The sequence below is a fragment of the Phytophthora sojae genome (genome assembly GCF_000149755.1).
Source record: "Phytophthora sojae unplaced genomic scaffold PHYSOscaffold_12, whole genome shotgun sequence".
In the NCBI taxonomy this organism is placed as follows: domain Eukaryota; phylum Oomycota; class Peronosporomycetes; order Peronosporales; family Peronosporaceae; genus Phytophthora; species Phytophthora sojae.
The window spans coordinates 2060407-2085327 of NW_009258126.1; the positions used below are offsets into that span (position 1 = coordinate 2060407).

At 54.9% G+C, this 24921-nt stretch overlaps 11 protein-coding genes across 11 annotated transcripts; 4 read left to right on the plus strand and 7 right to left on the minus strand.

Moving 5' to 3' along the window:
* Positions 1-4219: 4219 nt before the first annotated feature.
* PHYSODRAFT_528796 (hypothetical protein) lies at positions 4220-8485 on the plus strand (the record flags this gene model as incomplete). The annotated part of the gene is made up of 5 exons (XM_009539067.1): positions 4220-4262; positions 4383-5814; positions 5890-6130; positions 6215-6994; positions 7061-8485. 5 exons carry the CDS (start codon positions 4220-4222, stop codon positions 8483-8485), a joined length of 3921 nt encoding a protein of 1306 aa, XP_009537362.1.
* A 290-nt stretch (positions 8486-8775) lies between these two features.
* On the plus strand, positions 8776-12571 carry PHYSODRAFT_565640 (hypothetical protein; the record flags this gene model as incomplete). The annotated part of the gene is made up of 6 exons (XM_009539068.1): positions 8776-9162; positions 9238-9306; positions 9388-9975; positions 10050-10994; positions 11070-11473; positions 11554-12571. The coding sequence occupies 6 exons, from the start codon at positions 8776-8778 to the stop codon at positions 12569-12571; spliced, it is 3411 nt and encodes a 1136-aa protein (XP_009537363.1).
* A 229-nt stretch (positions 12572-12800) lies between these two features.
* PHYSODRAFT_565644 (hypothetical protein) lies at positions 12801-14326 on the plus strand (the record flags this gene model as incomplete). Its single annotated transcript, XM_009539069.1, has 3 exons — positions 12801-13163; positions 13267-13459; positions 13571-14326. The coding sequence occupies exons 1-3, from the start codon at positions 12844-12846 to the stop codon at positions 14324-14326; spliced, it is 1269 nt and encodes a 422-aa protein (XP_009537364.1). The 5' UTR covers positions 12801-12843.
* A 162-nt stretch (positions 14327-14488) lies between these two features.
* Positions 14489-16039, plus strand: PHYSODRAFT_565645 (hypothetical protein; the record flags this gene model as incomplete). Its single annotated transcript, XM_009539070.1, has 7 exons — positions 14489-15044; positions 15120-15221; positions 15276-15378; positions 15455-15553; positions 15633-15679; positions 15746-15787; positions 15851-16039. Exons 1-7 carry the CDS (start codon positions 14496-14498, stop codon positions 16037-16039), a joined length of 1131 nt encoding a protein of 376 aa, XP_009537365.1. The 5' UTR covers positions 14489-14495.
* A 53-nt stretch (positions 16040-16092) lies between these two features.
* PHYSODRAFT_356064 (hypothetical protein) lies at positions 16093-16884 on the minus strand. Its single transcript, XM_009539071.1, has one exon. It carries the CDS (start codon positions 16616-16618, stop codon positions 16100-16102), a length of 519 nt encoding a protein of 172 aa, XP_009537366.1. The 5' UTR covers positions 16619-16884; the 3' UTR covers positions 16093-16099.
* Positions 16885-17381: 497 nt separating this feature from the next.
* PHYSODRAFT_528234 (hypothetical protein) lies at positions 17382-18547 on the minus strand (the record flags this gene model as incomplete). The annotated part of the gene is made up of 4 exons (XM_009539072.1): positions 17382-17528; positions 17659-17778; positions 17856-18264; positions 18462-18547. 4 exons carry the CDS (start codon positions 18545-18547, stop codon positions 17382-17384), a joined length of 762 nt encoding a protein of 253 aa, XP_009537367.1.
* Positions 18548-18683: 136 nt separating this feature from the next.
* On the minus strand, positions 18684-19936 carry PHYSODRAFT_340838 (hypothetical protein; the record flags this gene model as incomplete). The annotated part of the gene is made up of 3 exons (XM_009539073.1): positions 18684-18933; positions 19030-19128; positions 19227-19936. The coding sequence occupies 3 exons, from the start codon at positions 19934-19936 to the stop codon at positions 18684-18686; spliced, it is 1059 nt and encodes a 352-aa protein (XP_009537368.1).
* An 881-nt stretch (positions 19937-20817) lies between these two features.
* PHYSODRAFT_418224 (hypothetical protein) lies at positions 20818-21051 on the minus strand (the record flags this gene model as incomplete). The annotated part of the gene is made up of 1 exon (XM_009539074.1): positions 20818-21051. A coding segment is annotated over one exon (234 nt), but the record flags the coding sequence as incomplete, so codon positions are not given.
* PHYSODRAFT_420512 (hypothetical protein) lies at positions 21052-21225 on the minus strand (the record flags this gene model as incomplete). Its single annotated transcript, XM_009539075.1, has 1 exon — positions 21052-21225. A coding segment is annotated over one exon (174 nt), but the record flags the coding sequence as incomplete, so codon positions are not given.
* Positions 21226-21864: 639 nt separating this feature from the next.
* PHYSODRAFT_414034 (hypothetical protein) lies at positions 21865-22170 on the minus strand (the record flags this gene model as incomplete). The annotated part of the gene is made up of 1 exon (XM_009539076.1): positions 21865-22170. A coding segment is annotated over one exon (306 nt), but the record flags the coding sequence as incomplete, so codon positions are not given.
* Positions 22171-23496: 1326 nt separating this feature from the next.
* Positions 23497-23718, minus strand: PHYSODRAFT_457156 (hypothetical protein; the record flags this gene model as incomplete). Its single annotated transcript, XM_009539077.1, has 1 exon — positions 23497-23718. A coding segment is annotated over one exon (222 nt), but the record flags the coding sequence as incomplete, so codon positions are not given.
* Between the last annotated feature and the right edge of the window lie 1203 nt (positions 23719-24921).

Genomic DNA, 24921 nt, shown 5'->3' on the forward strand with positions numbered 1-24921 from the left:
GAGAGCGACGGGTGGAAGCGCAGCTTCGAGGAACTTGGAGGAGGACGCCGAGCTGTCTGCAAGCGGATTGACGCCAAGGACGTGACGATTTTCCTCGATCGATATACCAGTGATGGCGACACTACTGAAGGCTTCACACAGGACCGAGTACGTCGGAAAGTGGTCGGCTACGAGGTGCCTGTGCTCAGCAGAACGTCTGCTTCGGTCCGAGCCAAGCTGCAGCTGTTCTTCAATGCGTCGGCAGGAAAATTTCAAGACGGTCGCAGGAGTAGACCCACCTCTCCGAGATCCCCATTACATCAACCACCTTTTACACCGAATGACACGCACGACGAAGGCAACATTGTAGATGTTGATGGATTGTTTGGGTACAGGCCGTCCGTGATGTGCGACCCCTTCTACTACTACTCGTGCAATCGTTCGAGCGTGAAGCCCATGTACGAAGTGGACATTTTCATCGGGGAGCTGCTCTTCTCGGTCAGCGATAGACAATTAGATATGCTGAACCAACTTATCAAGAGCGCGAGCACCAAGATTGACCAAGCCCGTGAGTTAGCCCCGCAAGCAAAGCATCCTCGTGATGAATTGGGCCGTGGTAGTAAAGTGGGACCTGTTCCTGTTGCTAGTTTGCCTGCCGTAATTCCTCGTAAAGCTCCAAGTGAAGACCAGAAGATCGATGGCACGGCCAAGAAGCGCGAGTCTTGGTTTGGTTGGGCGATGAAGGCTCTGGGAACAGCCGGGGATGAGGAGGAAGATGAACTAGTGTCGGAGCTGCTCGCTGAAACGAGAGGGGCATTGCTAAAAGTCCAGCCCCCGGCGAGCAATGCTGACGAAGACGCGTTGATTGCGAGTGGTCCTGTTACGAAAACGTCCTGTGTGCGGCTTTGTATCAGCTCGGCTTCGCTGACACTACGCAAGCACGAAAAACTAGAACAAGAAGCTGAGCAGCAAGACGGTGCAGTAGCTGAAAACGAAGAGGAGCTGGTTCCAGTTGCAAATATCGGCATGGTGAAGGTTTCTCGGCAAACAAGGAGAAGAAAAACTGCTCGGCCAGCGGTGCCTGTTCTGAACTTGACAATGAGCTACGTAGCACTGGAAATGTTGCTGGCAAGAGGTGAGGAGAAAAGCGGATCTGATCTGGTGTTTGAAATTGAAAAGGTGGAGCTTGTTTCGGCTACGGCTAGCGAGAACCGAGATGACTCCAAGTGCAAGAAGGGCAAGGAACTACTGACATGGGGGTCGATTGATTCTTCACGTTTCTCCGACTGTGTATCGCACCCGTACTTTATTAATTCATTTTTTGGAGAGGAGACGACACGGCTGAATCAACGTGAAACACGCAGTTTTGAAATCGTCAAAGTAAGTCTGGATGCGGGTATTCCGGTTTGGAAAACGCTGGAGCTTAGCGAGGATAACTCGAATCAAAGCAGGGGGGTTCCCTGTGATTGCGCTACGGCGTGGAATGGTGAAACTATCCACTGCATACCGATTGGTGAAGTGTCCAAAATTTGCCAGCAAGCCACCAAGATTATTGGTATTAAGGAGCGAGTGCTTGATGGAGGAATCTTATCAAACGCTGTGTCGACAGCATGGGCATCAAATAATTTTCCTGTCTCAATTTCGGAGGGAATACTACGTGCTCTAACCTCGATCGCGGATGAATACCGAGCCCACCGCAACCCAGATCTCGGTGCCCAAGATAATCTCACTCAGCTGCTGGAGCCACAACTTAATGCTCTGTTTTTGCGTTACACCATGCATTCCTGCTCGGCCGCTTCACTTCACCCATCAACGGGATCCGCCAATATTCGACATCGAAGCGTTCATTCGGCCTTGCGGTTGCGGTTGACATCAACGTCGACTCGGGTTGTTGATGATGAATTGGACGTTGATGTGAGAAAGGAAGCCGTTTCGAAGGTGTTGGATATATCTGTTGGTGAGGCTGAAGCAGTCTTGGATCCTCCTAAGTGTGTGGAGATACTGGAAGCCGTATCAATCATCTTGCAGAAAAAGGAAGGTGATCGCGAAGCAGAAAACGAAGTTTCTGCAGCAACTACTGAAAATGCACCCCCCAGTATCCAGTTTATCGTACAAAGTGACATCAAGTTGGTTACGGTGAGCAATGTCCGTATTCAGTTACCTGATGTACGAGAAAAGCCTTTGCAAGGCGAAGAAGAGATTAGTGTACGTGGTGGTGTAACTTTAACTGGACGCGATTTCGTGTGGCTAGTATCCTATTATCCAGGTGGCAGTAAGAGTCGACTCCAGCTTGGCGCTGTATCTGCCTATCTGGAGGCACAACGAACAGTAACGACTCCACTGGCGGAAGTACTGGGGTTCGAGTTACTTGTTACTGCAAATTCGACTGACGGTGGTGATAGCGATGGACAGTTCGTGAGTCTAGACAAAGTTATGATTGACCTGAGCTCGTCCAAGATAGAGGCTGTTGCGAAAGTGGTAGGTGGCATTACAAGCACTCTCGGATACCCGATCACGTGGAATGGTGGTTCAAAAACGTCCAAAAACGCTTTTCGAATTGAGATGTGCAGAGCTGCATTATCCAGGTCTGTCTCGCATCGACCTCGGTTAGCGATGGCTCAACACCAATCGATAAGCGGAGTGATTGCTTCGATAAGCGCCTGTATAACCAAGATGCCTGGAAGACATTGCATACTTCAAGGTGGTGCTGCCCCAATTACGCTTCGGGACGAAAATTTTGCCTCCCCGCTTTTCAAATTCGACATTAAGCAAGAGAAGTCGAGTGGTGTACTGCGAGAAGTACCGCTACTAGGCACACTGTCGATCTTTTTGCTGAACCCAGGTTTTCTCACTGCCACGTGCTCACAGTGCCTATTTGTTGTTGACGTACAACTGGCCCCGTTGCACTTGGAGTTGAAGAGTTTGCTCCATCTGATCACCGTCGTGTTGAGCCTTGTGGACGGAATCACAATGAATCTGCCTGTTAGGGAACGATCAAGTTCATTGCCTGCTGGCGGACAATCTGAATCTGCTTCGAGCGGTCCCTGGACACGTTGGAGCTTGACCTTACATGTAAAAGCTGCTGGTGCAGAGATTCTTGTGAACGAAGCTTTCCAGTTGAGTATACCGCCTGTATCGATATCATCGCTAGAGACCGAGCCAAATCCACCAAAACAAGTGCGACCGGGCGGAGCACTTAAGCTCGAGTGCAGAGTTGAGAACACCAGGATATGTGCATCAGACCGTGGTGTATTGAAGGGACTAGTAGACCCGATGCTATTTGGAATTGGAGGCGTGAAGATGTCTGTGGATTTATTGCATCAGCCTGGCGACCGCGAGCAATCCTACGCAATGGATGTATCCGTTCATCTATCGGGCGTTCAAGCATCTCTGTCCCGACTAAAGGTACAATTTCGCATTTCGAAGTTGGGATTGTTGTTGTGCTAACCGGTTCTTTTTTGCTGTGGGTGTAAAGCTTCTGTACCTGTCGAAGCTACCTTTTGTCGAGACAGAAACCCGAATGAGAAGGCACCCTGATCGGCCCTCGTCAACTGCTAAACCTGTGACTGAGAACACTTCCTCTCCCCGTTACCGGTGGCACTTGCGGTTGGGTGCTCAAGTGGACCAAATTGACCTTGAAATTGCGTCTGATATCGTACATGGAGTAAATCGTGGATGCAGATCGATTCGGGCAGTTGTGCACGGCGACGTATCGAATCTTTGTGTAGCTACAAGATTCGGCAATCATCATCCAACTAAGAGCCACCTTGAACCAAGAGGGCGGCATACTTTCACAGATATTCAGGTATCTGTGGGCGATGTTCGCGTTGTGGAAAGACTTCGCCCTTCACGACGGGAAGTACGTGGCAAGTTCGGCGAGTTTTCGCGGTTACCTGAGCACGCATTCTTGGGGATTTTGGTGTGCTTGGATTTGGATGATTTGGTATGCGTGTCGAAGTCACTGCATGTGTCAAATGCAAGCGCCCCTGATTCGGAGTCACTTCCCTCTGCAATGCTTTCGTGGCACTTAACAAGCAACATTGCTAAAGAGTTCCAGATGACGGTCATCAAGTGGCGCCAGCAAGAAGATGATGAACAGCTACGGTTTGCTGAGATCCCTCTGGTCGCGTCTGCAAGCGATTCTGAATCGGCAAAGTCAGCTCACTTATACCCGCTATTGTCTGCATTTTATCGCAATTACAAGGAGGCTGGCCTTCCTCATCACGTTATCGCGGGGTCAATGGAGAACGCGGATGTGGCTTTGACTACATCCAGTCTGTACTGTATTGCGTCAGTGCTGAAACTGGGCGCTGATGTGACTGAACAAAAGCCTCTACCTTCCACTACCGACACTGTTGATCAGATGCCAGCTGATCCCGGTCCACATGCTGCAGCGCGTCGAGTATCCTTGGCCAATATCGAAGCCTCGCTCTTGCTCGGCCAAATCCGTCTCATTCTTCCAAGCGAAGATCTTATGGATGCTGTCCTGACGGAGCGGTCTGAGGTAACAGGGAATGTTGTTTTTGTTCTGGAATCATTATCAATGGCTTCTGCTGTACGCAATGACATTTCACTCGATGGTTTGGGGTATCCTCCGTTCAATTCTCGGGTTTTGCCAAGGCGGTCAACCGTTCAAGCCCAGCGGTTCGGGCAGTCACAACTTCGATTAGGAGGCAGAGTTGGGAAGATATCTGGGCATGTTGCTACGTTGCTATTCAACCACACTGGGCCCAGAGAACCAAGTGAATTGGGACCATTTGAAGAGCATCTCGGACGGACAGCTGGACGTTCAGCTCGATTTTCTACTGTGGGGACGTTCTGGTCGCCGTTCAACGTCACATGCAGCATTGAAGAGGAGCCTACCTCGAACAATGAAGGTGTTTCTTCAGGCGTAAAAACCTCTACCACCGTCGCTTTGACCAAGCTGAGGCTCGACCTACCCAAAACAGCGTTTGACGTGCTGGTAACCCGGGTTGTGGGAGTAATTCATGGAGCAGGTGCAATAAGTCGGTCTGTTGCGGCGCCAGTACAGGCGAATTTGAAGCCAGTTGAGTTGACACCGCCAAAAGCAGCCACGACACAGAATTGCACGAATCAGCACGAAATGTCATTCTCGTGCGATGGAATTGAAGTGAATATGCTGGAGGCGGGCGCATCTACACATGTTCGGGTTGGCAACATCACTATTGCGCACAATTTCTCGCTGCTGGGCGGCAGTGCCTACGTTCAAAATTTGGTCGTGGGACATCGTGCAGCTGATGAACCTAGGAGTCCTACACAAAAGACCGGTTCAAGCGAAGAAGTGGTGTTTGGGGCGAATGCTGAGCCTAGTTTGTGGCAACTAACGGTGGAAAACTATCCCGAAAAAATGATCGCTGCACGATGGAATTTCGGAGAACGCTCGGAGGGTACATTGTTTCTCGATGTGCAGGCATACCAGCTTCACGTATCCCACCACTTTATAGCAGCAGTGTCACGATTTACGCAGATAAACCCCGATCTGTCGTTTTCGACTTACAGCCCGAACAAGCTACCAAGAGAGCGAGTTCATCACGTTCCGAAGCGCCATCCGTTCGTGTTCCAGTCGAGGTGGAACGTCAAACTACTTGTAGCCCCAAGTGTGATATCATACTGGAGACGGAACCCAACCAATACGAGGGCTTCTGGAGTGTGGATGACGTCTGGCCAGATTTTCGCAAGTGCCAGTCTTGGAAGCGACGGATCTGCTCAGCAATCTCTACAGACCTCTCGGCAAGACGTCAATGCGATCAATCGCTTTGTAGCCGTCCCCACTCTTCAGATGATGCTGAATGTCGACAAGTTTGGGATCAATACGTCTGACGGTTTGCCTCCGCTAGAAGTTCACTTTCGTCGAAGCTCAATTGGACCAACGTCTGCTCACACAGGCAGTTCTTGGCAGCGTTTCTCGAAACATATCAGCACTGTGTCTGAGGCTCAGCGTCTACTGCATGACTGCAGCATTCGTGTTACTGGAGACCAGCAGCAAATGGTGGAGCGAGTCGCACTTGGAGAACTGGGGGTCTGCTTGCTTCACACCGACATTGCGCGGACAAACATTCAGGCTGAAGTGAACGCACTTTGCGTGAAGCTATCATCATTTTCTTTAGCGGCTGTTCAATCTTTGCTAGCCGTACGCGGCGGTTCTGCTGACAAAGTTTCTCCGGGTCATGGCAAGCTACCAGGTGGCGGTGAACGCAGTGCAAGCGCGGTTGAGAATGCTACTCCAAGGAACGTCACAACGGAAAGCATCGGTTGCAGTTCGGCTGATGATTTCAAAAGTCTAAGGCGGATGGCTGAAGGTCGGCGACCTGCCCCCGGAGAGTTAGTCTTCACGGAGACCCTCTTGGTCGAAACTCAAAGTGCCCCATCACCCATTTCCGGTGCCAAGGCGCATATTCAAATTGAGTCGAATAACTATGATATTGAGCTGGCCGATGTAGTATCCTACCTCGAGGACTGCAACGGACCATGGATCATCGAAGAACACAATTCTAATGTGGAGGGATCTGATCTTCCGGGACTGGGAAACAAAACGCACAGCTGGATGGGGATGCGGTGGTGCTATCACTTACCACGAAGTGTACACAAGATCGTGGCTGATCCGGTTCCACTTCCGCCTACAGGGGTACCAAGTGGTTGGCCCTCATGGAGCTGGGACCAGAACGCAGAGAGCGATGTCAAGCGGCTTTGCGATATTCTTTGCCAACTGCGGTGCTGGGATAGCAGAAAATGTTGCTACATTCTCGTTTGTGAATTCTATGTTCCATGGGAACGTAATGGAGGTCTGGATGATGCGGACGAATCCTACGAGCCAGGCAGTTTTGGAGAGCTGATGAGCCAGTGGTTTGATGACGATATGGAGCAAATACGGTATCGAGCAAAACTGCTCGACTTTGGCAGTCGCACGAGAACGTTCTCGTTTGATACGCCACCTTCGTCAGACAACTGGGAGTTGAGATGGAGAAGCCCGCTCCAGAGTGAACAAGAGCCTGAGGTACGTTGTGGACACCAAACTGGCATGATATAAATGCGCATACTAACCTTGGTTATGGTTGTGCAGAACAAACAAAAACGACTAGTGGTGAACGCCTTGTTGGCTTCCTCACTGCAGGTGAACTCTATCTTAGACAGTGATGGATACCAGCGCATAGTTGTTGGTGTCACGCTCCCCCAGGCTACACTATCTGTTACGCATGTCGGGGCCAGCAACGACTCCCACGATATTATCACCACTGAACTTTCCGATACAACGCTCTCCTGTGCTGTTTCCGGTGGTACGAGCCGCTCAAGGATGCTGAATCTGCGGGTTTCGTCGGCGATACAAGTGTATCTTGATAACATGGCGCAGCTCCTGACCGTATCTGTCATCCCAAGAACTACGATTGACGCAATGATTGAGACTTCCTCAAAGGGCCTCGAGATCTCGACGCTGATTGGCCCTGTGTCCGTGTACCTGAATCATACGTCGATGTTGGTGCTGTCTGCAATTCCAAAGATTTTACGGCCAGCGCCGAAGTTGGTTGAAGCCGAGTCCGACGACAAGTTTTCGAGCATGCGGATCAAGCTTGTAAATCTCACCGGCAGGGACATTTGGTATCGTCAAGAAGGGACAACAGAGAGCTTGCTACTGACTGCACATGCAAATACTGCATACAGCTGGCTTTCGTTGGCTAACAGTCCATTTTACCAGCTTCGGTTTGCGCTGGAAGATCCAACCCACGCAGTCCGAAGGGAATCTGCCAAAGAGAAGCAGCAGATTGGAAATGATGATTCACCTTGGTGTGACCCGTGCAGGATCAAGGAGAATAGCGTTACTGGGCGGTTCTTTGGCAGTCATGGATTTATGTGGATTTGCGTGGAGCTGAAGGGCTTGCAGGCAATTGTCACGCTGCGTTCACCGTTGACATTTAGCAACTTTTGCGACTTTCCTGTTCGTGTCCGGGTAAATGGAGATGCTCATGAATGCGCAAGGTCTGATGAACTCTATCAAGATTCCCGCGCTGTTAAACAAAACGGCAAGTCTCATTCCAACTGTATTTCGCTGGATGGGGCATCATGCACTCTGTCTGTATCAACGAGCACCAAGGACAATGTGTCACGCATAATGGTGGAGTCAGTATCTAGCATCGACCTTGGTGTTCAAGGCGGCTCATGGTGCTCTGTGTCAAAGCACGACAACATTCCTAATGAGTTTGACCTGGTGAAAATAAGCGATGGGCAATTAGACGGGTCCAAGAAGTCGCAATGCAGCTTTGTAGTGCTGCAACCTGGTGATGCCGACGAAACAACGCATTATGCGTGGATTAAGGTGGGCCGTGCGCAGTGCAGGGCAGTACTTCCAACTGATTTTGATCCACTGCAGCCCCAAGTATCTCGACGCTACACGTGGATGGAAGTTTCGTTGTGGCCTGCCCTTACACTGGAGAATAGTATGGATATTCCTGTCTCTTTCAGCTTTTTCCAGAAGGTAAGGAAGGCTATCTAGGGCTTACGGAGTGTGTACATGCTGATGTTTACTGGTATGTGTTTCTCTAGGCCACAAGTGTAAGTCTCGACGTGCATCCTTCCAGTGAACGAAGCCTATCTGCACTTAATCCTTTTGAACCGGTGGACGTCCAACTGCTGTATGACGATCACCAAGGCAGTACATATACGTCCACAAAGCCGTTCAAGTTTTCGGTGGTATGCAGTACTCCTGGCGTGGAACAAAAGGAACAGATTTTTGATCTAGGGGAGTGCCGAGTAGTTGCTGCTGTCAACAATGACCATCGTCCGATGGTGCGAATCAGAACAGAGCGCGTTCTGAGTGTTGCCAACATGACTCCAAGTGCGCTTCACATCAACATCGGTAGCTCGCTCCGACAGCAAGGGGCCATTGAGAAAGTTGCCTCATGTGAGGAGCGATCCGTTGGATTTTCAGTGGTGAGCAACCGCCTGGTGGTCTCAATTGCTGATGATGAAGCATCCGGCGGGCCAGGTGATCAAGTGGAATGGTCTCCAGAAATCACTCTCAATGTGAACGGCGATACAAAGCCAGTTGTCGTGCCTCCCGGTAGGACAGGGCTACGCAGTTTAGCTAGCGCATACTGCGTCGAGCTGGCGAACTGTGATGGGTATCTGAAGTTGACAATCCGACCGCAAGTCGTGGTGATCAATTCGACGGTACGCTACAGTCGATATACGTTTTTACTTTATTGAGTAGAAGCTAACAACTGCTGTGATATCGTCTACATGTAGAACTGTGGTTTAAAGTTTGCTCCGACAGACGGGCGAGGAAACTCACTCGCTGCAGAAGACGAACTATCGGTGCGTTTACGCGATTTATGTTCGATTGATAATTTTATTTTATTTACTAAGGTGCGGCGATTCTTTCGCTCGCTGTAACAGTTGGTGTCAGGTGATGATGCAGGGTGGTCTGTGCCGGTGTGTCTTCACAAAGAAGCAAAGAAGCGGAGTATTACTGCCGACGTATCGTCTTGGTTGAGTTCGAAGCTGTCAAGACGTCCCAGCGAGGACTCGTCTAACCCCGCAAAACAAGCCTTAGTGGCGAGATTGTCGTGCTCCTTCCGGGTATCCCTGGCCGAAGATGGATACGAGTGGACGGAAGAAATCGCCGTCCTACTCCCGAAAATCCCCCTTCTACTTAATTCAGACGGCAAACTGACAATCGTTGAGCCGCAGACGCCGTCAACAGCACCGCCCAACACGCCAGAAAGTCTGTACCCGGCCCCCTCGACGACTATTCATCGAAGACGCCTGCTGATTCGTCACCGGGGGTTCCGCCACAAGATGCTAACCTACACCATGACGCAGACACACAAGAGTATTCACATTATGTTCTTTGTGGACCACCAGCCCCCCGTGATCGTCCACAATCAGTGGGACAACGTGCTGGGTTTCCGAAGTGTGTCATTCCCGTCGGATCCGGAAGGGGTTGGATCCAATTATTACCTGGAGTATGACTGGGGTCTACAGGTAAGCAAGCGGCCGGCATTCTTTTATTGATACCTATTCTGCCGATTCAATTCACAATCACGTTGCTCTTGCAGGTTTCCACCACGCAACGCACACTAAAGGAGGAACCAACAGAGGATGCTGAAAGCAGCAACAGCGGTACCGAGTCAGACACCGAGCGGCTGCGAGATTGGATGGAAGCTTCAGTGCAGGCTGGAGAGCGCGTCAACATGCCAGACACTACGAACGGCGAGCGCATGCGTTTCCAGATCGGATCACCTCAGTATGGGTGGTCGAATGCGCTCTGGCAAGTTGGTGGGATTCAATTCGCGTCATTTTCAGATGAAGACGGTACTGGGAAGGCCGGACCCACCTTCTTAGTCATGTGCTTTTATCGAGCTGGATCATGGCTGATCTCTATCACCTGCCTCGAGGACCCAACGCACGAAGGCCACTCAGCTGGAGTACCTTCGTTGGTTCTGCCTTCCGCAGCCACCCCAACCAACGTCGAGCAGGCCGCTCCAGCATTTCTGAAACTTGGTGTGATCGTGGAGGAGCTCTCTCTTCACTTTTGTGACGAGCATGACCCCGTACGCGATGCGAGAGGGTTGATTTTATACCCAGAAATTCTACGAGCGACTTGCAACGCAGTGTCAATCGTTTTTGCGACGGCTCCAGACCCCCCTGAAGTTTCACGCCACAGCACACGCCTGGGGTATCTATCGCACGTCCGGTCGTATACAACACTTTTCGTTGGGGTCGAAGATATCGAGGTGGGGCATTTCCTACAAACGTGCAATTTCCCTGTGATGCTGTGCTTTCCGGAAACCCATGCGTCAAAAGACTTGCTGCAATTCGATCGGGTTCGAAAGCAGGAAAAGTTAGTGGATCTGATGGGGAAGCTTCTGGGCAAGCAACTGCCTGGAGCGGAGTTCTCCTCCTTGGTTACCAGAGTCATCTATACAGATACCTGGGACCCGGTTGGAATCCCGTCGTATTTCCACAGCATCGAGCTGAAGCTTGCCCCGGCTGTTCTTCAGGTAACATGTCACCTCTTGATGCGTTTCGTGATGATGTATCTGACAAACTTGTTTGTATGAATGCATGTATTTCAGGTGGAAGACGACATTCTGACCTACGTGAACGCATTCATCCGACCCACACTGGATGCGCTAGAAGGAGAAGCTGCTTCTGGCGATGTCAACTCCAAGCCACGGACTCCCGATGAGGGTGCTTGGAGCACGGCCGCGTTTGAGTCAGCAGTCATCACCAAGCAGCGCAAAGTTTACATCGAGCGATTGGAGATCAGTAATCTCCAGGTGACTATCACCGCAAGAGTGTCGATTCCTGTGCTGAATAGCTTCGACGGGACCCCACTGCACTTCGGGTCAACTGAGATGCGCGAGGTGTTTTCGTTCCCTGATCAACTCTACAAGGATCTGGCAGCTGATTACGTGGCCGACGCAATTGTCCGCTCTCCGATGCTTCTCATGTCGTTGAACATTATCGGCAACCCAGCGTAAGTTTGAGCTCTGCTTTGGTGTTTCCATTACTCATGACTGACAACTGTGCCGCTTATTTGCTTTTTGTGTCGTGCAGAGGTTTCCTTCGAAGCTTTGGCCAAGGCGTTCGGGACCTCGTTGAAATTCCTCTGGCTGCGTCCCGAAATGGCTACAGTCCATGGGTACTTACCAAGGGCGTGGTTGGTGGTGTTGCCTCCTTTTTAGGCCATGCCACAGCAGCAACACTCACCTCTGTATCTGGATTCTCGTACTCAATTTCTCGGACTATGGATCAACTCACGCTGCCGTCAGATCAGCTAAAGAAGCGCCATTACACCCGCCCAACGCAGTTGTCGTCAGCTCTGGCCAACGGCCTAGGGTCTTTGGGATCGAGTGTTGTTGGAGCAGCAGCTGGAGTGATCACGACTCCGATTGCCGTTTACAAGGAGCGACAGATGCAAGGTCTCGATAATGGACTTCGAAGCGTGGTAGGCGGTGTTGGAATGGGCCTTGTGGGTATTGTTGCGCGACCAATGGGTGGAGTTGCGTCTCTGGTGTCGATGACATCGGATGGACTGCTCTATGGAATGGGGGGCAATCGAGCACCTTTCGACGACTCGGTGTCGCGGTTTGATGCGAGACCAAACGAGCTATTGCGCTACAAGCTGAAGGTGCTGCCGGACGCGATCGGAAGCAGTTTGATTTTTGCGCATGGCGTTTGGGTCATTGGGGCCGAAAACAAGCTGGCCGCCTCCGACAATGAGTGCAACGACTTGTCTGCAGACCAACTTCAAGCCCCTGACAACGAAGCCCTTCGAGGTCTGTTGCTGCAGGCAGATATGGCGCTTCGGCTGGTTCAAGTGACTGTTGTGTGCTCGAATGAGTGTTTGTATGTCGTTGGGGTGAGCGGTGCGCAGAATCTGGCCGTGCTAGTGCGCACGTCGTTGGAATCGATCCAGGCAGTTGAAGAAAGCCTGAAAGAGCCCACGATCTTTGACCTGGGCATCAAGACGCAAGCAAGTGTAGAATGGCTGCGCTTCCGGCTTCCACCCCGCCAGAGGCGGAATTTGAGCCACCAGCTTCGGCTTTGGCTGGCAAATGATGCGATTTTGTAGAGATTTTGCGATGTATATAGATGATGGAACAGAAGGGTCTTGTGGTTGCCTTTGACTGTAAAGTGTTCCTGGTTGTGGTTTTGTTGTCGTACTGATCGGTTGCTACCCCCCCGATATGCTGTTGTATAGGTTAATAGAATTTAAATAGGTTTTTTCGTGTCAGAACGAGAAGTGACGTGGGCGAAACTGAGCCAAGTCCACCGACGAGACGACGAACAAACGCCAAAGTGTCAAGGCCGACGCCGCCGCCGCCGCCCTCCTCCTCGACGCGAATGAAGGCAGGCTACCAGCCGTACGGGCGCGTGAGCTCCCGCGGGGAGCCGCGGCGAGGCGCCGGGCTGGACCTGCGCGTGGCGGTGCTCATGGTCTTCCCCGTCATCTGCCTCGTCGTGGTGCTCTACGAGTTCCTCTACCTGCAGGAGTACGCGGCCAACGGCGCGGCGGTGGACGCCCCCGTCGAGGAGCGCAGCCTGCACCTGCGCGCCGACCAGGAGGCGGCCTCCACGCCCGCCCCAGAGCCCACGCAGCCGCCGTCCATCGTCAACGGACGCCGGACCATCATCCTCGTCGCCAACTACCGGGACTCGGCCAGGTGCTCGTCCTCCCTCTCCCGGGCACACGCACAGCCCCGCGCAGTAGTAGGGAAGACCTTGACAGACTGGCAAACTGACTGTGTTGCTTGACCTGCTGTGAAGGTGTTCGGAGACGCTGCGCTCCATCTTCGACAACGCCGCGGAGCCCGACAACATCAAGATCAGCATCTACGACCAGATCTACCCGGCGGAGAAGGAGCGTCCGTGCGTTGAGATCTTCTGCGAGCTCGTGGGGGAGGCCTATTGCCGCCGCCCGCAGATCGTGTCGTCCCAGATTGACGCTGTGAACGCGACGGTACGTGGTGGCGGCAGCGATCGTTGAGGCAGATTGGCGCTGACGCCTGATGTTTTGCTATGTTGTGTGTGTGTGTGTGTGTGTGTGATGCACGTTGTTGTCGCTGTGAAGGGCCCCACTGCTGCGCGGTACGAGACGGAGAAGGCCATCACAGACGAGGATTTCTGCATGACGATCGACTCGCACCTCGTCTTCATCCCGGACTGGGACGAAAAGATCATGACCCAATGGGACTCGATCGAGAACCCGAACGCCATCATCTCGGTCTACCCCAAGTCCACGGAGCACCTGACGAAGCACGACGTGGACGTCAAGGTGCAGCTCATGTGCATGTCCCGCATCGAGACGCAGGACCCGGACTCGATGGTGCAGTACGCGGCCCCCATGTGGATCGACAAGAAGGACACGCCCAAGCCGAGGCTGATGTCGCAGCTCGCGGGCGGCTTCAACTTTGGCGGGTGCACCCAGGCGAAGGAGGTGCGCAACGACCCGTACACGCCCTACCTCTTCCACGGCGAGGAGTATTCGCGCGCGACGCGGCTGTGGACGGCCGGCTACGACTTCTACGTGCCCTCGGAGGACATCGCGTACCACTGGTACGAGAAGCGGAAGGTGGTGTGGGAGCGCGACTGGAGCCAGCGGTACGTAATACAGCAGCCGTCCAAGCGCCGCATCCGCTACAACCTCGGCCTGCCCGTCACGAAGGAGGACTTCGACCGCACGGACCTGGACAAGTTCACCATCGGCACCAAGCGGACGTTCGAGCAGTGGAAAAACTTTTCGGGCATCGACCCGCTGGCCAAGTTCGTCGCGAGCGACGCCATCCAGTTCAACAACTGCCGCGAGCTCGAGTACGTGCCGTACTGAGCAGTAGCAGTCGTCGTAGGGATGGAGCTGCAGCGCAGGCAGTCAGCCAGACAGCCGGGGGCTGTCGGGATACGAGCGCACCGCCGTTCATAAATTGCATTTCAGAGTCCCTCTTTGCGTCATTTGATTGTTTGTTTTCGTAAACGAGACCAGACCTCTCGGGCATATCATGGCGGAGCTGCAGCCTCTGGACCCGGCGCCGCGCCTCCACCCGCGGCGCGTTGCGCTCGTCGTGGCTCTGCTGGCCTACCTCCGGAACACCGGCCTCAACCTGCGGCAGCAGCACGCGCTGCTCAAGCAGAGCGACCCCTGCCTCCCGTGGCCGCAGCATGTGCAGGCCGCGCTCAAGTACACGTCCGTGGGGCAGCTCATCGCCAGCTCCGAGTACCTCCTGTGCCTGGTGAAGCCCCAGCTGGCGGCGCGGATCGGTCGCTTGCTGCTGCGGAAGCCCCGCGACTGCCGCGTCAACTGCCGCTACGGGCCGCACGAGCGCCACACGCTCGACGTCTACGGCGTGCACGAGCAGCAGCAGCAGCAGGCGCCGGCCAAGCCTGTGCTCGTCTTCATGCACGGAGGGGCCTGGTCCTTCGGCCACAAGTGGCAGTACGCGCTCGTGGGGGAGTACCTGGCCACGCAGGGCTTCCTGGTGGCGGTCATCAACTACAGGACGTTCCCCAGCGGCTCGGTCGTGGACATGATGCAGGACGTTGAGAACGCGGTACGTACGTGGGTCTTCGTTCGCAGTTAAAGCTCTAAGCTTGAAGCTGACACGATGCGATGCATTCTGTTGCAGGTTTTCTGGGTAGCGGAGAACTGCGAGGCGCTCGGAGGCGACAGGAGCAAGCTCTTTCTGAGTGGCCACTCGTCTGGCGGACACGTGGCGGCACTGGCGCTCGTCAACTCGGGGCTCCGTCTCGCTGGCAATGACCCGAAGGCCGGAGACCGGAAGGAGATCGCTAACTACGTGCGGGGATTCGTCGGACTGTCGGCGCCCTACGACATCTCGGAGCACTACGTCTTTGAAAGCGAGCGCGTCGTGGGTCCGTTCAACGGTACGAGTGCGTGTCTGGGCCGTACTCCTAAGCCAGTCCACTGACCCAATGATGGTTGCACTGATGGTATGGATAGGAGTACACGAGATCTCGTCCATGAAGCCTGCAATGCTCGGCATGGGCAATTTCAAGAAGCATAGCCCTACAGCGCTCGTTGCTGAGGCGAGAGACATTGGTAAGAAAAGTGTTCTGTACTTGTTGTCGGGGTTATAAGCTGTAGCTGGTTGCCGCTAGCTGACATTTGACGTTTCCAGCCTTCTCGCTGCCGCCATTTTATCTGCTGCATGGGGAGGACGATACGGTACGTTGAATTCACAGCCACGGCGTGCTGGTTCATAGTCCTAATGCATTTGGTGAATGGATGCAGGTTGTCCCTACGACTTCGTCCAAGAAGCTCGCCTTCCACCTGGTGCGTACAGCCACACCACCTCGCTGTAGTTGACCAGGCTAACATCCATGTTTCCATTCCCAGAACGAAGCGGGCCAAGCTGCCACGTACTACGAAGTGAGCAATTGCACGCATGAAGATATGGTGTTCGCTGCCATGGGTGACAGCGTCGACTGCCGCACGGACGTAGTCAAGTTGCTGCAGCGGATTATGATGACACCAACGGGGATCGAGGATGCTGGACACTCTTCAACTTTGACATCGAAACTGTGACTGAGGAGGACGACGCACAAGAAGAGAGCTCCTCACCATGACCAAGGTAAATTACTTGAGTTACCGCAGAAACCCCTCGTAGCCCTCCAAGCCTTCCGCGTATAGCTCGTTGCCAATGGCGCGGTCTCGCCTCTGCTCCATTTGCTTCTGCAGCTTCCGCTGCGCCTTGGAGAGCCCGACTGGGTGATGCTGGGCCTGCTTGCGCTTGCGGGCGAGTCGGTCCTGCATGCGTTGCGCTTCACTGCGTCCGTCCGCTGCCAGCCTGGCCTGCTGCTCGTCGTGCGCGGGGAAGTGCGTCACTCGCGCCTGCTTGGCCGTGGGCTGCAGGCCGACGCCCGCCCTGTCCGTCTTGAAGGTCGTGGCGATGGGCGTGACCTTGCCGTCCCCCGCGGGCCCCAGGCCGCCGCTCTCTCTCCAGCCCATGGACTTGAGCATCTGGTAACCGCGGTTCGTCTCGGGCAGCCACACCTTGCGCACCGACACCCCGTTGGAGCTCGAGAGCAGGTGCGCCGTGCTCTGGTCGTGCTCCGCCACGCTCGAGTCCTTGACGTAGAGCTTGCACGCCGCGCAGAAGTACATCTTCTCCTTCTTCTCTTCTTCTCCTCCTCCTCTTCTCCTTCTCTTCTGCTCCCTCTTCCGCGAAAAGTTGGGAACTGCTGCTGCTGCTGCGGGTAGTACAATCCTAGCACTTGGCTAGAAAAGGCTCAGGGCAGTCAGACCCTGAGCGCGGCGCACGCGCGATCCACGCGGGCGAAGACCGTCTGCAGACTGAGCGGCGCCGAGAAGGCCACGACCAGCACGCCGAACGGGAGCTTCTCGGCCACGAGGCCGCGCGCCCTACCGCTGGACAGCGCGCAGACGCTCGAGAAGGAGGCTGAGACGACGTGGAAGACGCAGTCGCCGCCGAGTCTCAGCGCGGCCGTCAGACTCTGCGTCGGGCGCTTGTCGGCCTTTGGCTGCTGCTGCTGCTTCTCCTCCTGGACGGCCTGGCGCGTGAGCTGCTCGAAGAGGGACAGAAGCTGCAGCGGCTCCACGGCCAGAGCGCGGGCGGAGGACGCGCGGAAGCAGCCGTCGCGGAACTCAACGCGCCCCGAGAGCGAGAAGAAGCACACGCCGTCGTACGAGGCGTCGGGGGCAGGGCCAGACTGCAGCAGGTCGTGGAGGAAGCGGCGCCAGTAGCGGGCGTTGCGGGTGGCCATCGACCGGGCCGCAGTCCTGTGCGTTGAAACCGGCAAATCTGAAAGTGACTGAGCTGGCGGAAGCGAGAGCGGGCGCATGGAGAGGGCTTTATACGTACGAACTTGCTAGTTAGCGTTTGTGTATGGATAGCTGCTGCCTTGTGCTACAGGCCGAAGACGCGCATGATGTCGCCGAAGGGCTGGGTCGAGATGTCCTGCTTGTAGCGCTTGGTGCACTGCCGCAGCTTGGGGACGTCCACCTTGACGTGCTTACTTGCCAGCAGTGCCACCATGCGAGGCGAGCTGAGGAACTGCAGACACAGAGACAGAGAGAGCCCATGAGCAGTTTGCCTTGATGCAGAGAGGCTGGGCGTGCAGTACCTGGCAGAGCTGCGTGACGTTCTTGGGTTTCTTGGTGGACGAGCACTTCTCAAAGTCGACGAACGTGCAGCGCCATCGCACAGGCCCCTGCTGCTGCTGCGTGGAGCGGTGCACGATGATGTGGCGGTGAGGGTGCGTCATCTCCTCCTTGTTCACCCCCATGAGGTCCAGGGCGAAGCACTGGCAGAGCACACGACAGTCAGTCAGTCAGTCAGTCAGTCAGTCAGTCTTGCGGGGCTGCAGCACTCGACACGCACCTGGCACAGCATCTCGCGGACGACCCACATAGCGTTGGCTGGCGTCGCGACCTCGTCGCTCTCGCCTAGGAACTCGACCACGTTCTGGCCGTCGAGCCGCTCGCACAGGAACCAGCCCGCGCCCGCGTCCACCAGCCTGGCGCCGATCCCCATGCGGTTCACCACTCGAAGCCAGCGCGCCTCCAGCGTCACGGACCCGGCCGCCGTCGCGCCCGCAGCCAGCTTCGCCACCACCGGCTTGTCGTTGGAGCGCAGTTCGCCGGCGTACAAGACGCCGCGCTTGCCCCTCGCGAAGAAGCGCAAGTTGGCCACGCTCGACTCCAGAACCTTCAGCGCCTCGTCCGCCTCGGAGCCGGCCGTGGACGTGAGCTCGTCGATCTTGTCGCCCTCGAGCTTCCACTTCTTCCACCTGCAGCATCGGATCACTTAGCACGACTAACCAGAGAAGTGAGAGACTGAGGCTCCACCACTAACCGCTCCAGATGCGCCGAGCCTCCAGTGGTCGTCTGCGTGTCGAGGCTGGTGGAAGACGCCGCGACCTCCTCCGTCGCTGGCTCGCGGGTCTCGGCGTTGGCGCTGGCGCTGTCAGCTCCGCGCCGCTCGAACAGCGCCGACTTGACGCTCTCGCGCTCGCCGCTGGACAGGAACGTCTGCAGCGCCTCGAAGCGCGTCAACACCGCCACCAGCCACATGGTCTCACACACTCACACAGCGACGAATGGATGAATGATTGAATGACTGGCAAATCAACGGGGACGCGGGGCGAGGTGAGGTGATGGAGGGAGCGCTCGTTCGTTCATTCATTCGTTGTTTTAGCGTCACTTAGCTCTACATGTACAGGTCCAGCAGGAACTTCTTGTAGAGCGTCATGAACTTGGCCAGGAAGGCCTCGAAGTGGAAAATATCCTTGGAGCCGCGCTGCATGCGATGCTCGTAGTACGAGGCCCACTGCACGAGCTCGTGCTTGAGGTCGTCGTCCAGGCGGCTCATGAGCTCGCGACACAGCACCTTGAGGATCACCTCGGACGGCACGCAGTTGGAGATGAGCTCGTAGATCATCTCGCGCGCCTTCAGCAGCCTGCACGCCCGCATTTGAAACATGAAGCTCGTTAGCACCATCAGAATAAGGAGCAACAAACGATGGAGGAGAGTGAGAGCGACGACGCGTACGTACCCTGCGGGCGACTGCTCCTGCAGCACCACCTTGGACAGACTGCAGATGTATTCCTCCCACGCCGGCAACTGGATCTGCTGGTCGGGCGAGAACGGGTAGCTGCAGCAGCACACAACGCAACAAGAACCAGTCAGCACTCAGCAGCCAACCTGCCTATCTACGAGCCATTTAGCAGCAGTGTAAGGAAGGCCACGCACTTCTGGACACGGCAGGTCTCGAGCATGAGCAGCGCGCGGCGCAGATTCCGCTCGCTCTTGACGGCGATCTCCTGGCCCAGCGGCGCGCAGTAGGCGAGTCCCTCCTTGGAGCAGACGCCCTGCAGTACACCGCAGATCTCGTCCGTGGTGGGGGCGCCCACGCGCACGCCCAGACAACGGCTACGCAGCGGGTCGATGACCTTGCTGGGGTTGTTGCAGCACAGCACGAGGCGGCACGTGGCTGTGTACTTCTCCATGGTGCGACGCAGCGCGTGCTGCGCTCCCTTGCTGAGGCGGTCGACCTCCATGAGCAGCACGACCTTGAAGGGCCGCTGCGAGTTCGTGTCGGCCATGTGGTACTGGGCGATCTCCTTGAGCACCTTCTGCACCACGAGGCGGTCGTTGTTGCCCACGTCCGACGGGTTCATCTCGATGTGGAAGTTGCTGGCCACGGTCGTGATCTCGACTTTCGTGCTGCGGTGGGGCGCCTTGAACGCCTTGTGCTCCAGCCGCACCTTGAGCGCGCCGTCTCCGTAGAGCGCGCGCAGCAGCGCCATGATGCGCGTCTTCTTGCCGGCGCCCGACGGCCCGTACACGAGCAGGTGTGGCAAGTCCGACGACTGCGACAGGTTCGTCAGCCGCTTGGTCACCTCCGGGTGGAAGTCCAGCTCCCCCAGCGACGTCGGCCGGTACTTGTCCACCCACAGCATCGTCCAAACCAGGACAAAGATAAATGGATCGATGTTGCTTTTGGCGGGAAGCTTAAGGTGCAGCTGTTGAATTGCGCAACGGAGCTTACCGCAACATACTGGTTTCAACATGAATCTGAATCATCTTGGTCCTATCTCCCTACATCACCACTTCGCCTTTGCCGCCCGCCCAAGCAGCGCTCGTGCTCTAGATGAGCCCGGCTCAGGCCCCCAGTGACTTGGAGATCGAGCGGAACGTCTCAGCGAGGTCCACCAGTATTGAATTGACTTGAGAAAACGTAAGTCCTGGACGCCGACGCTTGGAGAGTTCGCTCTTATTGGTTAAAATTGTGAATTGTCTGCTATCGACGAATCACAAAGCAAAGCAATATGCTGGGGAGCTGAACAGAGCTTCTGTGTCCTCGTAAGTGTTGGACGTATGTAAGCTATTAGCGCGCTGTGTATTTACTAATTCATCTCTTACGCGTGTTTTGTCGTGGCTTGGTGTGCTGCCGACTTCGTGAAGACCCGTGAGGGCGCGCGCTCCGCGTGAACGTCGCTGTTGCTGGTTGCGAAGCTGACAGCGTCGTTGCCACAAGTGATGTCGCTGTTGCTGGCGGGGTCACTATCGCTTGTGGTGTCGCCGCAGCTCGTCGCGAAGATGTCGACGCTGGAGTCGCCGTTGCCGCTGAAGTCGCCGATGCCGCTGGAGCCGCCGATGCTGCAGGTGTCAAAGCTGGCGGCGGGGCGACATCTGAAGCTTGTGTTGGCGACGAAGGTGTTGCTGCTGCCGGCGTTGATGTCGCGGGCGGCGTCGATGTTGCTGATGGCGTCACCGACTGGAGCGTGACTGCTGAAGGTTCGAGTGGACCATGAGCTGGGCTATTCTCCACAGCGACTTGACGCTTCCGCCGCTTGAATGGAAGCGACCGCGTGCCTGTGCCTTCAGCTTCGCGAATTAATCTCAGCACCGTGGTAAGCTTGAGCTGATTGGTTCTGCGCTTACGCTTACTCGGCTTTAATTGAAGTTTGTGATAGCCGATGTTGAACAGCTCGATGGCGTGAGGTTCTTCGTGAATTGGAGGTAGTGACATGCCTGTTTGTGCTTCAACTGCGTTACTTATGCGCCTCATCATGATAGACCACTCCGACAAAGTCGCTTTCTTATTTGGCGTGTCGAGATCGTCCGAGGAGATAGCTTTGTACGGAGGATAGCCACGACTCGCATCGCCAAACCACCACAATATCCACGCGCCGAGTGGATCGATACTGGGAAATTCAAATTCTTTCGGCAGCCTATGAAACTTACCAGTAGGTGTGCGTTGGACCAGAAGGCTGGTGTTGGTTCTGTAGAGCTAGTGCGACGAAGCCCCACCTCCAGCAAGAGCGCTTTAATTTCTTGGCGAAAAAGTTCCCGAGTAATATTACCCGCGGCGACACCTTTTTCCTCGAGCACCTTTTCCATTCGCTGTTCAAGCATTTCGGGGAGAGCATCTATAGACTGTTGCTGTTTGTCGAGCTTCTTGTACAGCTCAATATGAGGCGGTATCCCCGACGGCTCCATACATCTTGACTCTCCGACCTCCAGTTTCGAACGCAGATTATTGAGAACGGTAGGGTTTGTGAACATAAACGTCGACAGAAGGGGGTGGTTGGTAGGCAAGTGGTTCACTAAAAATTCAGCGTGCTGGACAAGCGAAGCAAGACACAGCCTCAAAATATCACTTAGGTTCAATTCGTCGACGAGTCCTGGAAACATCGCTGCAAGATACGACTTTATCTCGTCGTCCGAGTTATTGCGGAAGTGCGGTGGTAGGATGGCGAACTTGGAGTCATTCACAGGAAACCCAGCAACAACACGCCCTAAAACTTGATCGCCCGCAGCTTCATATCGAAAGTATCTGTCTTGCACTCCACCCATAGAGCACCCACACCGAAGACAAACACAGACCACCAGTACTTCCTCCGCAGGCAAATGTTGCCACACCTTTCCTCACCGAGTGCGTCCCGTAGGTTTTCGCCACTCCATCTTTTTTCAGGAGATTTCCTAATGTCTTGCCGAAGCGAAGCTTTGGGTCAGATCCCGGAAATAGTGGCCCTGGTTGCGCGCGCGGATTACATGCCCAATAAATCGCCAACGCTGTCACCCAACACGTAGATGGCGAAAAAGGGTTTGCGTAAAGATGACGGGGGTCACGTGGGCCAGCACCTTCCTGATTGGTCTTGGTCTTAAAAAATATCGCCCCAACAGCGTCATCTTTTGACCAAAAAGTGCTGCGTCTGCAGGGTTTGAAAAGATACCGATCGACACATGAGATTCCACTGAGTAGTTTAAAAGAGATGCGAGAACCCCCCACCGTTGCGCTCAAGAGTAGACCAACACAGCTTCTTGTACAACGAAAAAGTCAGCGGCTGCTTGCCCGAGTATTTAGGAGAGCTAGACTGGTTTTGATCGGCCTCGAGTCGCTTGCACCCAGAAAAAACTGCTTCATGTCATCTCCGTATTCCACAGGCAGCGCTACTCGTTTCAATCGATACAGATCCTTTATCGCGCTGCGATAGCCGCTTAGAGTCGCCGATTTGGCTGTACTTCGTTTGTACACCAAAATTTGCTCGAAGCAAGCTGGAGTGAACTCTGTGAGGTTTAGATCATCATCGGCATCGAAGAATTTAGCTGTATTGCGATCCTCCAGCGTCAGCGCATACACTTCTCTGATCCACTTCTTGATGCCGTTGATATTGCTGGTGTACTTCTTTCTCGTCTCTTTGGAGGCACATGCGTCGCGTATTGCCTTCACCTCCGCGACAGCGTCCTGCGAGCTTCCATCAGCCATCTTCGCACGAAGCGATAGTTCTTAAAGTGATTTTGGCCAATCATCGTGGCGCCTTATCGTCGGCTACCATCGCTTACGCCTTCCCGTAAGGATGCGATCCTAACTGCCCCTTAGTGGACCTCAGTCAATGTGTCGTCCTCCAAGGGGTGGGAATACACCAATTCCGGAAATCACAAGCCAATCCGCCTACGTTTTAACAGGAAATCCCATATGTAACTTACGTAAATACGAGAATGTATAAATACCAGCAGGGCGTGCGACCTGCTTTGCTATCGATCGTTGATTGGCTAAAATTAACTTAGGCGTTGAAGTGCACTTTTGCGAGTCTAACAGACTGCTAGAAAGCGATGCATGCTGTTTGGTGCGCTTTGCTGTAGCTTCGCCAGCAGTGCTCTTAGAAATGACTGCCATAGCCGTCGTTCTGGTGGAAAGAGCTGGTCATGGCGACCAAGTTGCCAGCGATCCGACCCCACGCTCTTGTTGCGCAGCAGGCAGTCCAACGCCGACTCGGCGACGCCGAGTACGCTGCCCGGCCGGGATAGCGTTGTACACGAGCAACAGTTTGCCAAACATGCCCCCGACCTGCGATCTGCACAAGCGAGATTTTGATCTTGGTGCCGGTGAAGTCGAGCGGCCCAGACATGTCGTGCTATGGTCACGCCGATGATGTCGACGATGTGCGTACCGCGCCACTGGCGAGCCCGGTGCCCTTCTTGAGCGTCAGGGTGAGGCACACGGGCATGCACCGAGCGCCATAACGACGATCCTGTTGGTGGTGCTGAAGGTGTCCGGGAACAGGCCGCCCAGCAGTGTCTCGCCCAGCACGCAGGGCACACATCTGCGAGACGACCGCGAGCCACCACCCCACTTGCTCATGTACCACACGCCCTGATTGTTGTAGTTCATGATGGGCTTGGACGTAGGCACCATCACGCGGTAGATGACCACGAACGTGTATACGCTCGCGAACCGATGCAGGACATGCCGATGACGGCCGGCACGGGCCGCGCACACGAGAAGTTGTCTGGCATGCCACTGCCGTCTTGAGGTCTTTCGTCGCAATGAGCTTCTTGATAGCAACTTGCAGTCAACGAGCGGGGAGAGTGCTGTAGGGAGGGGCTGCATACCAACAGCAGCACCAAGAATGGGCGGAGATAGCCCAGCTGCTTCACCGCCAAACCCGTGGCGATCTCGGCCGCAGCGCGGACCTGCGCGCCCTCTTCCAGTCGTACGCGCAGCCCCACCAGTCGTACGCGCAGCAACTCGCCAGGCTGGACACGGCCGTCATGAGCAGCGCCGCGGTGTTTGATTATCCCGGAGTGTTTTGCGCAACTCTTCGGCAGTATGGCGTGGAGCTCTCATACGGCGGTGTTTTGCTACCCTCACTTGACTTTAGTATGGCGATAGGGTTGCGAAACTGAACAGAATTTACTACTCGGCGCGCTACATAAGTTGCAAATGACACCCCGCTTTTTGGGCGCCGTACCAGCCAAAATCCTCGCCGATACCCTACCTCTGACCAATCACAGAGCGCGGATCGCCAGAAATACAACCTGGGTTGCAAATGGCCGGTAATGTAACGGGGCTCACCAAGTGTAGCCATGTTACATGGAAGAGTGATAGGTCACTCTTCATAGTTGGGTACATTGTGTAACGCAGACAGACCGACACACCGAATCACACTTTGTTTTGCCATCAACGTATTAGTACCGACACGGTTCTGGGACACACAATGGTGGGACAGCATTTTATATAGGATTCTGTCGTATAGGAAAAAACGATTTAACAAGTCCTCGTCCCTCTAGCCAAGGCTTTTGGGTCGAGCCCTTCCAACAACACGCTTCCCTCCTAAAAGGTCGGCGCTTATTGTTGGGATTAAATCTGAAGACCAGATCCGTTCCCTTACACCGGGCTGGAATGTGCCTTATGCGAGTCGTCGGTCAGGTAGGTAGAGCCCGTAAATCAAATATAAGAGCACCCTTAGCCACGAGCTACGGCTAGGATGCAATGTACACACCCGCTTTCACGCTTAACCCACTGTGGTCCCTCAGAAGGAAGGGTACCAGGCCAATCGAGGCCTCGGACAGGGGCGCCGGGGCGAAGCCTCGGCTGGGCGGGGGGGGGGGGGCGGGGGGGGGGGGGGGGGGGGGCCCCCCCCCCCCCCCAAAAAAA

What these genes read in the sequence shown, in the direction of transcription:
- PHYSODRAFT_356064 (XM_009539071.1), bottom strand. Translation starts at nt 16,618, where the DNA reads ATGTACTTCTGCGCGGCGTGCAAGCTCTACGTCAAGGACTCGAGCGTG.